This window comes from Patella vulgata, chromosome 2 (genome assembly GCF_932274485.2).
Source record: "Patella vulgata chromosome 2, xgPatVulg1.2, whole genome shotgun sequence".
In the NCBI taxonomy this organism is placed as follows: domain Eukaryota; kingdom Metazoa; phylum Mollusca; class Gastropoda; family Patellidae; genus Patella; species Patella vulgata.
Window position 1 is genome coordinate 12,137,617 of NC_065880.2, and position 14,793 is coordinate 12,152,409.

General features: G+C 37.3%; 1 protein-coding gene across 2 annotated transcripts in view; it reads left to right on the forward strand.

Moving 5' to 3' along the window:
• Positions 1 to 257: 257 nt before the first annotated feature.
• Positions 258 to 14,793, forward strand: part of LOC126812050 (cyclin-dependent kinase-like 4) — a 50,443-nt gene continuing 35,907 nt past the window's right edge. The window contains exon 1 of one of the 2 annotated variants that reach the window (XR_008785986.1): positions 258 to 3,626. Coding sequence is in view for 1 of the 2 variants with exons in the window: in XM_050538222.2 (XP_050394179.2) it covers positions 849 to 1,922 (1,074 nt within the window). In the remaining variant the exon portion in view is untranslated. Of the gene's footprint in view, positions 5,600 to 14,793 lie in introns of those variants that run through there. The other variant, XM_050538222.2, reaches the window with a different exon arrangement.

The window sequence follows — 14,793 nt, forward strand, 5'->3', positions numbered from 1 at the left end:
GCTATTAGCATACCTGGTTGGAATGCTTGGGGTGCGTTTGTTTCGTACAAGGATCTGAGATCGAAGTTCGGTGATCCCGATCGACCAAAAATAATGCCTTGTAATAGGACACTGGGCTGCGAATGATGGCTTTAAAATTCAAAAGGAGCGAAAACACACTATTTTGGCAAATAGTTAATACCGATATCGGCCCTCAGCCCTATCGTGATTTATCCCACTAACAAGGATTGACGGCAAATACCTTGCAAGGTCATGAACACAGGTTCTAGATCATTCTGAAACAAACAGCCACTACAAAATGGCGATAAGATAACAAGGAATTTGTGAAAGTATTTCGTTAAGGATTGTAATCGTTACATAATACATAAAATAGTAAAAAGGTATTTGAATACGTCGTCTGTGTCTTTTACATAATGGGATAATAATAATCAAAGTGTAAGCGAAGATGGCACACACCGAAATGCACAATATTCATCACGGCCATCATATTACTATTTTGGTCTAAGTCTAAACAAGAAATAGGACTAGAAAGGACGAACAAAATTATACGACAAAGGAGGTTAGCCTCTCGGCCTAAGCCTATCAAACATCTACACGAATTTCTGTTGTGTGTGTATTGTATGTATGGATCTAGACTCTAGTCAAATTTCAAATGGATTCTACGCATGATGTCAAAATATTTTTCAATCAACAGTGCCAGTGGTCAATAACTAGAATGAACATCATTGTCATGCCCTGTAGTTGTGTTGATATCACGGTTGTGTGCTAGCCTAAACATTTATTGTTATTATTCGTACTTGGAATATATTCTGATAATCTTGTAGCCCGCAAAATCATTTAATAGAACAATGGAGAAGTATGACAGAATCAGTAAAATAGGTGAAGGATCCTATGGATTGGTTTTTAAGTGTCGAAATAAAGAAACTGGACAGCTCGTTGCAATAAAGAAGTTTGTGGAATCGGAAGATGATCCTTTAATTCGTAAAATAGCGATGAGGGAAATACGAATGTTGAAGCAATTAAAACACAACAATCTTGTCAACTTACTAGAAGTATTTAGACGGAGACGACGACTTCATCTTGTGTTTGAGTATGTTGATCATACAGCGTTACATGAATTGGATCTTCATCCTAGTGGTGTTGGGGAATCAACCACGATGACGGTTGTTTACCAGACATTATTAGCAGTCAATTTTTGTCATCAACATAATGCCATACATAGAGATGTCAAACCAGAAAATATCCTAATAACCAGAAGTGGTCAAGTCAAGTTGTGTGACTTTGGTTTTGCCAGAATGCTGACAGGTCCTGGCGATGAGTACACCGATTACGTGGCAACTAGATGGTATAGAGCACCAGAATTATTAGTCGGAGATACGCAATATGGTCCTTCTGTAGATGTGTGGGCTATTGGATGTGTTTTTTCAGAGTTAAAGACGGGTCAAGCCCTATGGCCGGGAAGATCTGATTTAGATCAGTTATATCTAATAAGAAAAACTTTAGGTGACCTAACACCTCGACACATGGATATATTTTCTAGCAATGCATTTTTTAAGGGCATGATAATACCAAATCCAGAAAGAATGGAGCCTTTAGAAGAAAAATTTTCCAACTTTAGTCCAAATGCCCTATCTTTTTTGAATGATTGTCTCAAGATGGATCCCCAAGATAGAGCTACATGCAAACAGTTACTACAACATCCATACCTAGAAAAAATGAGGGAGAAAGACCCAACAGCTCAGAAAGAGTTACACTCCTTTCGTAAGAAGGATTACAGTTCTCGATTTAGCAATACACAAGCATATCAACAATTACCGCAGTTAAAGCCACCGCCTGTATCTACATCACCAGTTCCTAACAATCCACAGAAACAGAAACAGAAGTCAACACACTACAAGAGTCACCTCCTGCCTAACATCTGACTCTTTGGCCAAGGAGTTTTGCGCCACGAACAAAAGTAATGCACACCCACAATGTGCATGTAATGCACAAGCAATTTGAGGACACTTTAAATTGTTACCTATTGTAGGAAATTATTCCACATTAATTCATTCCAAAGTCATTGTCTCGAAGATGTGATAACTAGATTATCTTAGTCAGCTCGTCTTGTTTTACTATTAAAAGATATATTCCTTTGTCACTTTGATGATATTAAAGTCATCAATGGTTATCTCAGAAATTTTTTCTAATAAACAGGAAAAATCTAATCATAGTACCTATGGTATTTATTAAGTACATTGTTGTATGTCAATCTGATTAAAACACAGATCCTATTTTGCTTCGTTTTTTATAGTTCAAAATTTCGTTTTACTTGTCTTTACTACACTGGGATCTGGAAGAATTGTTATATAATCGGTGTTCTGGATGATGTGAGGGATTAGCCAATGAAACGGTCTGTTACGGCGAGTTTTTGGCGTAAGTTGCACGGAACTGTGGGTAACCTGCTAGAAACATTAATGCTGGTTGGTTAATCAAATGTCTGACGTCATTGGGTCAAAAGTCGCTCTTATGACCTCTGACGCGACCACCCACTACAACTTGTCAGATCTTCATGTAGTAGAGTCGATCGAAAGTATAAAAAAACGAAACGAAATATAGAACTGTAGTTTAATCAGATTAATTGTATGTAAGTAAGTAGGGTATTCCTTTTCTAACCTCAAAGTTGGCCAGCTGAATACATGCGATATGTTACTTATAGCCACCACCTTGGCCTGGCTGTTACATATAGTGACTTACCAGACAACAAAAATGGCGGCTACTTTCAAACCATTTTACCTCATTTGTACCTCAAAATCCAACCACTACAAAACTCTACATAGCATTTGTTTGTGAAATGAAATGGGGTTTAACGTCCTACTGTTTTGCTCCAAACTGGGCTAATGAAGACGGGGCATTTGTTTGTACTTGGCATCATATAAACTTCAATGCCATCAGTGGGCGATAGTAATCTAATTCCAGTCCATCCCATTTATCAAAGGAAAGTAAATGAAATGAAATGGGGTTTAACGTTCTACTGTTCTGCTCCTAAACTGGCTAATGAAGACGGGCATACGCCATACAGTGTGCTATGAGGGAAATTTTGCCCGGGCAGGGGCACTACAGCCTACTCTTATATGGAATTCCAACTGCCAAGGGATCATTTACCTGCACGCCAATATGTACACAGGACCTCGGTTTTTCGTCCCATCTGAATGACTAGACAGCTGCCCTTGTCAGGCCCTCCATCCTGCAGCACTGACAAGCAGGAACCATGTCGGAAAATCTGGGTGAACTTTCTCGGTCAAAGCAGGGATCGAACACCTGAGCTCCAGGCTAGCGAGCCAGCGTCTTACCCACTTAGCCATCGTGATTTATCAAAGGAATGTAACTTTAATTGATAGCCTTTATTTTAACTTAATTATTATTGACTAAAGAAAGTATATATTGAATATTTTCAACTGTCCATTAATTCTAATAATTTCACACAGACGAGTTTATTGGAACACCAAATGTAGTAAAACTCTTATTATATGGGTAAAAATATTTTATTAGTATAATTGTTCTGTCAAATGTAATTTTTACTTGACTACGTACTCTTAATCTTTAAAAACTAAATTAATTTTGAACCGTCCATTAGCTATATTAATGTTAAAGATCATACATTATGAGAGATTAGATAAAGAGCTGGCAGTTCTCACTATTATAGTTAAAAACTAGATAATGTAAAGGGAATTTGCTGAAAATTTTAGTCAAATTGATCCACTCTGAAACAAGAATTTAGCGATAGAATTGTCGGCCTAGCCTCGATCATCATTACTAACGTTGGTACGATAAAAAAACATAGTCTCAATTATTCATTTCATGATTAAATCACGAAAGAAAATTGAGCAGTAAATTGGATCTTAATCCAATAAATATCGCAAGCTAACAATGACATCGAGAGTTGATTATACTGGATAAGTTAATTAAAGTCTAATTAATAATTGAGACAACATTTCAGGCCTAAAGAAAGGCCTACAATAGACAGTTCTAGCTCTTGCATAATGTATGTTTAAACGTCCATTATATCTAAACTAATAATTTCAGCCGTCCATCATCTAGTAATTTCACACAAGATAAAACTTTTTTTGAAACACTTATACATGTTAAACTATTATATCCAGTATAAAATTTAAAGTATTTTATTTATAATCCCTCTATATAAAATGTAAGTTTTGCTTTTTGCTAGACTGTTAGAATTGTTTAAAAATAAATTAATAATTTCAATGGTCCATTAGCTCTATTAAATTTTAATCTCCTTTAGATCAAAGCTATTAATTTCACCTGCCCATTATTTGTTTATTTTCACATTAGATAATTTTTTTTTGAAACATCCATAAATGTGTAAACTTTAAGTATATGAAGTACATGTATCTTATGTAAAGTATTTTATTCTTGTTGTAAAATGAAATTTTGACCTAACTTAAAGAGGCATTAGTGCTTAGTTCAGTAAAAAAAAAAAAGGTTTTCTTTGACATGATTTAACTATAAGCTCACATATGTACATGTACTCGAATGCAGTATACAATTTGAACAATTGGTCAAGATTTTGAACGAACCTGTATGCTAAAAAAAACATTTCTCAAAGTGGGTAAGTGTTTGAATTTTCAACAATTTTTACAATTCTTGTTGAAAGTAATAATGCCTCTTTAAAAAGTGAATTGGAGTATTTTCAATCGTCTGTTAGATCTATTAATTCTAAACCGTCCAATATCTATTAATTCAATTTATTTTGGAACACCCATAGTATAACTGTTATTTAATATTAAAAAGAATTTTATTAGTGTAATCCGTCTGTAAAATGGAAATGTAACTGAGACGCAATGAGAACACGGCACTTTATAAATGTATGATTGTATCATGATTTTATGGTGTAGTGTAGACAAAGGGGTATAAAGTACATGTACATGTATGGCTTTTAAAATGCAAAGATCAGTTTTTCAGTTGAGACCTGAATACCAAAAACATGCCAATGTATTAATTCGAGGCAGCTTGAGTACCAGAGCTGTCGCCCAATGGATGGGATGCTATTACAGTACCATTCAGTGACTGGCCTATTGTTTCCAGCAAATAGGATGTGCAAGATATCAGCCATGGCTTGGACAGCAAGGTGCGACAAGACCAAACATTATCTGACAAAATCCAAAAGATCCTTCGCTGCCAGCTTCCTGTAATGCTGTCTTGCAATGGGTGCACATTGGTTTATCAGCGCCAACACTGTTTGTGGCCATCTATGCTCTGCCATATGGCCTTAGTCAAACCATTTTGACTCAATGCTGTTAATTAATTTTGATTTTTTAACCCTTGTGCCTACCCTTCACTGTAAAATAAATATCCAGTGTGCAATCTTTCCAAAATTCATATTTCAGCGGCATTATGTCTGGCCCGCACTTAATGTCAAATCAGTGTGGCGTTTTCGTTGTGTCTCATTATATTATTCTTATACTTGATAATGTTATTGTAGGTCTATTATCAATGTTCAGTAATTGTTGTATTGTTATTGCTCTTACTTTATTTATGTATCGTATGCCGTCCTTTCCTTAAATGGATGTTTTTGTATAATAAATCTTATCTTATCGTATTTGCTGTTTAAGTTGTTATGGATGAAGGGGACATTGCTAACTAATACACTTCCTTGATTTTAGTGGTGTATACAAGATTTCTGAAAGGGAAAGGCAGGTGTCACATATTTTTCAGATTACTCAAATTGATATTAAAAAAAGGGGCATACAAAATTTGAGTTAAATATCCAAAGACATTTTTATTTTTGTTGACAGAAGTCTGTTATAAGAGTGTGCATGGTAAAAAAAAATATTCAAAGTTTTGGTGTCAAAGTTCGAATATCGACACCATCTCTATGCATATTTAATTGGCCCACTGCAATCTGTTTGTAATAACAAAGGTACAATATAATTTTTTTTATCAATATCCATTCGCTAAACCCATTGTCTTCGACAGTCTGATTGAGTTATTTTTTTAAAACACAATCTAGTGAGTTGAATGTGATAAAAATTTGATAAATTAATTATCACAGTCATTTGCCTAAGTTGGAGAATGAGTCGTTGGGTGGCCAAGTTGTCTTAACGTTATTGCGTTAGATCATTGAGACAAGGTGAGAGGTTTCAATCCTAGGCTTGTACATGTGTACATGCAAGAAGTAGTATGCTTGCGAAACCTCATCGTGGGTTTTTATACACCCACATTGAAATGTGGTTGTATTTTGTTGTCACCGCTATCCGTCGGTCCGGCGTCCACAATTGCTTGTAGACAAGCTAGAGGCTAAAGTTAATGTCGGATTGATTTTAAATTTATACACAGTGTTCTAGGTCATGAGACGAAGAATCCTATTGATTTCTGATAATTACTGCCAGAGTTATGGCCCGTGAATATCTGATTGACTTTAGATTTATACACAGTGTTCAAGGTCACGAGACAAAGAATCCTATTGATTTTTAACGATTTCCGATAATTACTGCCAGAGTTTTGGGCCTTAATCACTTTGAAATATATTGTTGATGTTCTACAGGCTGTGGGTCTATGTTTCATTACCTGACAACCTATGTTTCGATTTACTCCCACTCCTAAAGACCTTTATTCTCAAGCAAAATGAGCTAATCAGAGATGAGTGGAAATCGCCCTCCAGTGTCATCAGGTTCGTTACCGGTTTTGGCCGAGACAGTTTCTCAAGATTTTCCGGCGAGGTTCCACCTTGTCGGTGGTACAGGATGGAGGGCCTAGAAAAACGAGATGCTGTCTGTGTACACATTGGCGTGTGTAAGTAAAACAACTCTTGACAGTTGGAATTTGAAATGAGAGTAGTGCCGCTGTCGGGACAAAATTTCCCTCATAACATACTGTATGGCATATACCCCTTCTTCATTAGCCCAGTCGGTGCAGAAAAGTAAGATGTTAATAAACCCCATTTCATTTCTCTTTTTACAATAGCACCTATTACTCTAAGATTGGCTAAATCTATTTGTTAAGGCCAGCTCAATTTTTGTCAAGGTTGCTAAGATGTAAATGAATGAAATGAAATGAAATGGGGGTTTAACGTCCTACTGTTCTGCTCCTATACTGGGATAATGAAGACGGGCATATGCCATACAGTGTGCTATGAGGGAAATTTTGCCCGGGCAGCATCACTATCGCCTACTCTTATATCGAATTCCAACTCCCAAGGGATCTTTTACGTGCATTCCAATGTATGCACGGGACCTCGGTTTTTCGTATCATCCGAAGGACTAGATGTAAATAAGGTTTAGGCACATGATTGTTGGTGAGATTTTAGGTTAGGGATTAGCGTTAGCCCTGTTTACATATTCTCATTTAGCACTAACCCTCTAAGATTCCATAACAGATGGACACAACTCTGAACTCATTATTTGGGGGATTGGATGGCCGAATGGTTAGCATGTGGGCGCTGTATCATACGGTCTGTCATTGAGTCAACTGGCGGGGTTTCGATTCCCCGGTTGTACGTGACAAGGAGTATGGTCGCCTGTCCAACCTTGTGGGTTTTCTCCGGGTCCTCCGGTTTCCTCCCACTGCTAAAGACCCCTAAGCGCAAGCGAATTATTGAAATAAAATTGAACGATGTGTTAGTCCCGAAATGACCTAGTTTGTGTTAAACCCCATTTCTCTATCTCTCTCTGAACTCATTAAAAATTGATAGTGTTTTTCCTCTCATTAAGGAGCAGTGGTAGTCATGTGGTCAGGGCACAGAATGATGGACGCTTACGGCTAGCCCCCGGATCCATTCATCCTTTTTGAATTGTTTGCTTGTTCACACCAGATTTGAAAGAAATCCATTGAAGACAGTAGTCTCTATCATGTTTACAATGTATTTTGAAAAGGGGGTATAACTCTGGAACGATGAATATCGATAGGGTTCGTCCTCTCATGATCATAATGCTTCACGCCAAACTAGTTACAAATCCGTTAAAAACTGTAGCCTTTATAGCGTTACAACATTTTTTTCAAATGGGAATAGGAACGGAGGGTCGCGGAACGCTAGCTGAATATCAAGAAGATTTGTCCGCTTATGACACCAAAGCTTTAATTGCAAATTATTCAAATATATGGTAAAAGCGTTTGCCTCTTTCTTGGTCGCAAGGTTTTCTGCAAAGGGGGGATAAGTCAGAAACGGGAGCTCGCTGAGTTCTAATTATCGATAGGGCCCATCCTCTCAGAAACATTTGCTTTCAACTCACGATGGTTGATTGTGTTTGGCTGTGATGAATGTTCTTATAAGAAATATCTTCGAGGTAGTTATTATTGTGTACGCCCATTATGCCTTACTCTCGTCTTAGTTCTTTGATAAAGAAGCTTTTACATTGTACTATTTTCTTTCATGGTCTCGTAAACTAAGCTATTATGTCGAATTTGAGAACCATACTAGCATTTCGCTCAATCATAGTGCATTTGCTGTTCAGATATGAATTCGGCGACCCTGGAAACCTTTTGTTTGGCGTATTACATTTACACTAAATGTCGTGTCAAATCTGGCCAGCATTTTGATATATCGGTGATATTGGAATACCTTTCGGCCGGAACATATTTTTATGTTTATATCTGATTTAAGAGACCCCGAAAACCTATATATTTCAATATATTAGTACACTTATATAAGGAACTTTATAAGTTTCCCGCCAAAATGAGCAACAATTTTAAATTTTGCCCCCTAGCTGAATTAGCTGTCAAACGGGTCGAATTCTTGTAAAAAAACATCTTCAAGCCTAGAGGTCCTAGAGAATTTGTCACGATTTTTTTTAACCCAACTAAATAAATACCCAGAAAATGCCTCTTGGCTGCATATATAAATTTCCCCAAGGATACCACCCGGGTGGCGTCATCCGGATTCTGAGTCTACACATATTAAAGATAATAATCCATCCCCACCCCCCCCCCCAAAAAAAAAAAAAAAAAAAAAAACGTTAGATGGACTATTTCCATGTCAAGGCTTAACCTAAGGTTTGGTTGCCGGACTACAAGTAAGATTTATAGCTTTCAGTTTTTCGATGAAATAATCCCCTAGCAACATACTAACAATCGCTCCTGAAATAAACACTTCAGATTATAATGCACACTTTGGTTAGTCTGTTGCTAGGGGATTATTTTCAGATGATTGATTCCTTCTCCCTCACGGTATCACTGAGATCCATGCTGACCCTGTACGGTTCCATTTATTCTTCCGCCCACTACTTAAACGTTAACTTTTGAGTAAAGAATTTTGTTAAATACTCGAAGGACTTGCTTACGTATTTATGCTTTGACGTAATTCATTTGTGACGTATAAAGCACGAAAGACAATGAATGCAATAGCTTCAGATAAACCATCCTCAAGTATTGCAGCACAAACGTCTGCTCAAAGTCCATTTACTTTCGAGGCGCCATGCACTAATTATATTACAGTATTACAGGGAGTCAATCAATTATTTAACAATGAACTCGGGAATATTCGGTCAAAATGGAAGGACATACAGAAAACTGATGAACTAACATCGGAAACATCAGATAAAGTTGACCATGTTGCCAATAATGCTGAAGCCATTGCCAACAGATTGAAAAATGTTCAGGGAGAGCTGAAAAAGAAAGTTGAAGCTACGTCTGAACTAGAAGAAATAGTGGGTAAGATTTATTACATTAGTCTATAATCTGTATACTATTCATTTTAATTAGATGCAATATCCCTAGACTATATATCTAGTTGGAATTCGATATAAGAGTAGGCCATATGTGCCGCTTCCCTCATAGCACACTGTATGGTGTATGCCCGTCTTCACTATCCCAGTCGGAGCAGAACAGTAGGACGTTAAACCCCATTTCATTTCATATCATTATATTAGAACAGTCACAGTGGGGATCCTAAAACGATTTATCTATACAGTGTGCTATGGGGTAAATTTTGCCCGGACAGCGGCGCTACGGCCTACTTTTAAATCAAGGGATCTTTTACGTGCACTCGATTTTTCGTCTCACCCGAACGACTAGACAACTGTCAGTCCCTCCGTCCTGCACCACTGACAAAGAGAAACCACGCCGGAAAATCCCGAGGAACTTTCACGGCCAACACCGGGAGCGAACCCGCGACCAGCATTTCACCCACTTAGCCACCGTGGCTCCCTCTAAAACGATTTATTATGATTCTATTTAGTGGCGATGCGACATGAGATCAACGATATTACTATAGAAGACAGGTGGAAAGAATGCCAGAAAGAATATCTACAACTACAAGAATCTAATGAAAGAGATAGGATCGCAGAACTTTGTGCTGAAAGAGGTTAGATAGAAATACACAATTTTACAAAAATCTAAACTAATCGACCAACTACTTGAAGAATTCAGTTTAAAGTAGCAAAGTCTCTAATTCAATATCATCTAAAGTATTCGACATTGAAAACGCGAATTATTTGTCAATTTAAAACAACATGTTTTGATCTTACCGGGAAAAGATGGGCTTCTGATATCCAATATTTAGGCTAAGACAAAATACACATTTTACCATTGCTACACGAATCGTGTCCATAATGCATTTCAGCGCCATTTGTAACAAGGGACTCGATATGACAATACAAAACGATTAAGTAAACGTTATATCAACTTATAAACGTCGTCTTTTGATATTTTTGTATACAGTAGATTTAGAACAAATCTATAGGTAAATAATATACATAATTTGAGGGTTTGGGGTTATTTGTGTTGCGTCCACTTTTTTTGTGGTCAGACTGGAAAGTACATTAAATGTTGCCAAACCGACAGAGATATACGCTGCAATTCAATACGCTTTAATCATCCATTAACGATGTGCCCAATCTGATTAAAACACAGATCCTATTTCGTTTCGTTTTTTATAGTTCACAATTTCGTTTTACTTGCCTTTACTACAGCAGGATCTGGAAGAGTTGTTACATTATCCGCGTTCTGTATGGTGTGAAGGATTAACCAATGAAACGGTCTGTTACGGCGAGTTTTTGACGTGAGGTGCAATGAACTGTCGGTAACCACCTAGAAACATCAACGCTGATGGGTTAATCAAATGTCTGGCGTCATAGGGTCAAAAGCCGCTCATATGACCTTCCACTACAACTGGTCAGATCTTTATGTAGTAGAGCCCATGGAAAGAACAAAAAAACGACACGAAATATAGATTTGTATTTTAATCAAATTGCAATGTGCCTCAAGGTCAGAAAAAGACAATTTCGTTACTGATTACTGGTTCGATTGCAAATTTACGGAAATTGAAACCAAATATCTGAAATGTAATAAACTTTGACCTTGTTATTCAATGGTTTGTTGTCAGCAATGATTGTTTATCTATGATTTCAGAAAATCTTGAACGGCAAACAAATGCTCTTAGAGCCAAATACAGGTGTGCTATTGCTGATCTAGGAGAGGCTGATGACAGACTTCGTCATATCCAGGTGATGTTCTTTGCGCTTATTCAATTTATAGTAACCCAGAAAATAAATCATATATATATATATATATATAGACTCCAAAACCCTTAAACGTACTCTTACTAAAAACTATGGTCCAAGCCTTATTCACATTGACCACGGAACTTCGAGTGTCCGTCCCATCCGAATGATTTTGTCCACCCTCCATCGTGCATCAAAACTACGAAGAACTTTCACAGTCAACACCGATATCGTCCACGGAATCCTCTGGTTAGGGAGCCAACGTGGTTCCTGGTCTTCACCGAACAAAGCTCTTCATATCATTTGTTGAATGTCAAGGTTTCTTTTTAAGGCCATTTCGCCCCCTTAATTTTATCCCCAGATGTTTATTCAAGAAAATATTTATTATTTATTATCATAAAATATCATAATTGACATCGTTAAAAACATTACTGAACATCGAATGACGTAACGGCACTTATTATCTGTGTATATATTGGATGTGAACGACGCTAATTGATGATTTTCTAACAACAAAAGAGAAGAATTGTGTATCGTTTTGAATTGTAGTTCACAAATTGCTATATGAAATAATTACTATCTACTGTATCACGTGTATTGTCGTTCTTCAATACAAATTGTCATTTTATAATGATCAACTTTTCTTCCAGTTGTTTAATAATGTATACATTTAGTGACCCCGACAAGGGGTTGTTTCAAGTGAGAACGAGATGATTAGAAGTATTCTGAAGGAGCTTCAACTCTTGATTATACCTGGAATATCTTCGAACTAACCATTTAAAAAGAGGCCTCGTTTTCACAAAACATTATCAGACTTAAGTTAAGAATTTACTCAAAATTGTTCGCTTTATTTTAACTTAAAAAAAATAGCCCTTTATAAAATTTATTTTGTTTTAATGTATCAAATACATCAATAAAAAACTATGCGGAAAGTTTTGTTTTTCTGGATCAAAGATATTTCTCATAAACAGTGATTGAAATTTGAAAGTTGAGTAAATTCTTAACTTAAGTCTGAGAAGGCATTGTGAAACCGGGGCCATTTTAGCATAGACACCTGTTCTATGATTTTAGTTGATCAACGAAGAATTGGACACTGAAACCACCACGGAACTGATGAAATGGCATGAATTGCTGAGGTCGTCAAGAGAAGAAAGAGTGAAATGGGAAAGCGATGACTTGGGTGATTATTTACCTCAGTTATAAATGCCTAATCCGGTTCGCACTTGTCAGAGGAGGCGCTTGCGGGGCTGAGGAGGACAGTGTGACCAGTCGTTCAGAAGGAACACACAATGAGGTCCACAGGTGTTCACGTAAAGAACACTTGAAGACTAGATATAGAAATAAATATTAATACATGGTTATAGTCTCAAACGTTGACGAGACTGAAAACCCCAGATGTTGCAAACCCAGTTACATGTCACACAGAGAGAGAGAAAGAGAGAGGGGGAGAGAGAGTCCAGTCGATACAAACTAGGTCTTTTCGGGACTAACATATGGTTCAATTTTATTTCAATAATTCCCTTGCGCGTAGGGGTCTTTTCCAGTGGTAGGAAACCGGAGGACCCGGAGAAAACTCACGAGGTTGGACATGCGACCCAACACCTTGTCACGTACAACCGGGGAATCGAAACCACACCAGCTGACTCAATGACAGACCTTATGATACAAGCCACACACGCTAACCACTCGGCCATCCACCTCCATATCTCCCCCCCCCCCACCCTCCATATTCAAATAACCTCAGTATCTGGGAGTATCAGAATGGCTGCCTCTATATAACCCCTGTGTATATTTCAGACGTTTGTGAAGAAGTGAATTATATTCTGCCTTTGGAAGGGGATTTGAAAATCTTAAAAAGTGATGTAGCCGATGTGCGAGAAAAGGTAAATAATATAATATATAGCTATGGTATTTTAGGTTATACAGGTTGTACGTTGGTGTACGTACCGGTACAATATGATGTTAAATTATACAAATCAAACATCTAACGGTTAAAGTTGTGCTATTAATAAAAAAAAAACCCAACCAAATCCATTTTTTTCGTGGCGCTACAACTTTACAAAATTATTATTATTCATAAATGCTAAATAATCTTTCTCTTATTAATGGTTAATAAATTGAAATAATCTGTCTGGATTGTTTGGCTATAGTCATAAGGGAGCCGCGGTGACTCAGTTAGTAAGTCTTTGGCTTGCTAAAATGTGTAATTTTCCGGTGTAGTTCCCATGTGTCAGGTTACGTGCACGCGTGCACGTAAAAGAACCGTTAAAAGTTGGAATTCGAAATACGAGTAAGCACACACTACATGGTGCACGCCCATGATCGTAAGCCCAGTCGGTGCAGAACTTTAAACCCCATTTATTCTTTTCATTTCATTTCATTTTTGCTATAGTCTTATAAATGCACCTCGGCGAAATTTAGAATCGTTCATGAATGTTTTGCAGTTAGTGTCCACACACTCATATTTATCACTTTATTTAGATAAACACATATTTAATTATGATTATAGTTTATATTAGATTCTTAATTTAGTATATAGCTGTATCTACTGTATGTTAAGGGGGATCACGTGGCTAAGTGGGTAAGGCGCTGGCTCGCTAGCCTGGAGGTCGGGTTTTCGATCCCTGCATTGGCCGAGAAAGTTCATCCAGATTTTCCGGCGTGATTTCCCCTTGTCACTGATGCAGGATGGAGGGCCTGACAAGGAAAGCTGTCTAGTCGTTCGGATGGGACGAAAAACCGAGGTCCCGTGTACACATTGGTGTGCACGTAAAAGATCCCTTGGCAGTTGGAATTCGATATAAGAGTAGGCCGTAGCGCCGCTGCCCGGGCAAAATTTCCCTCATAGCACACTGTATGGCGTATGTCCGTCTTCATTAGGAGCAGAACAGTAGGACGTTAAACCCCATTTCATTTCATTTCACTGTATGTTAAATGTTTGTTCTGCCATCATATATTATATAATATTATATTATTCTATTCCCTTGGAGAAGGTTCATAATTTTTATAAATTGTCCTAATCCCTTTGTAAATTATTTGCAATAAAATATGTTTAAACCATTGCCCTTGTCGCCGAAACCTTGCTGGGGTTCAGAGTCTTTCAAACTGCTGGTGTTGTTTGGCTAGCCAAACCCTATTAAAAGACAGATTCGTGCATAAATTTCTACAGAGTTATTGCTCATTACGCTATAACGTTTTAAATGCTCAACAGGTCGTAGTGGGTTTTTTCATAAATACACTTTAAAATTGTTTTGTAAAAATGTCCAGTTGGTGATAACGGTAACCCTATTGAATGCAACTTGTCAGTCGTCGTCGTCGACACCTGTGACCACTTTACCTCTTTCTAGAGAGGTTATGG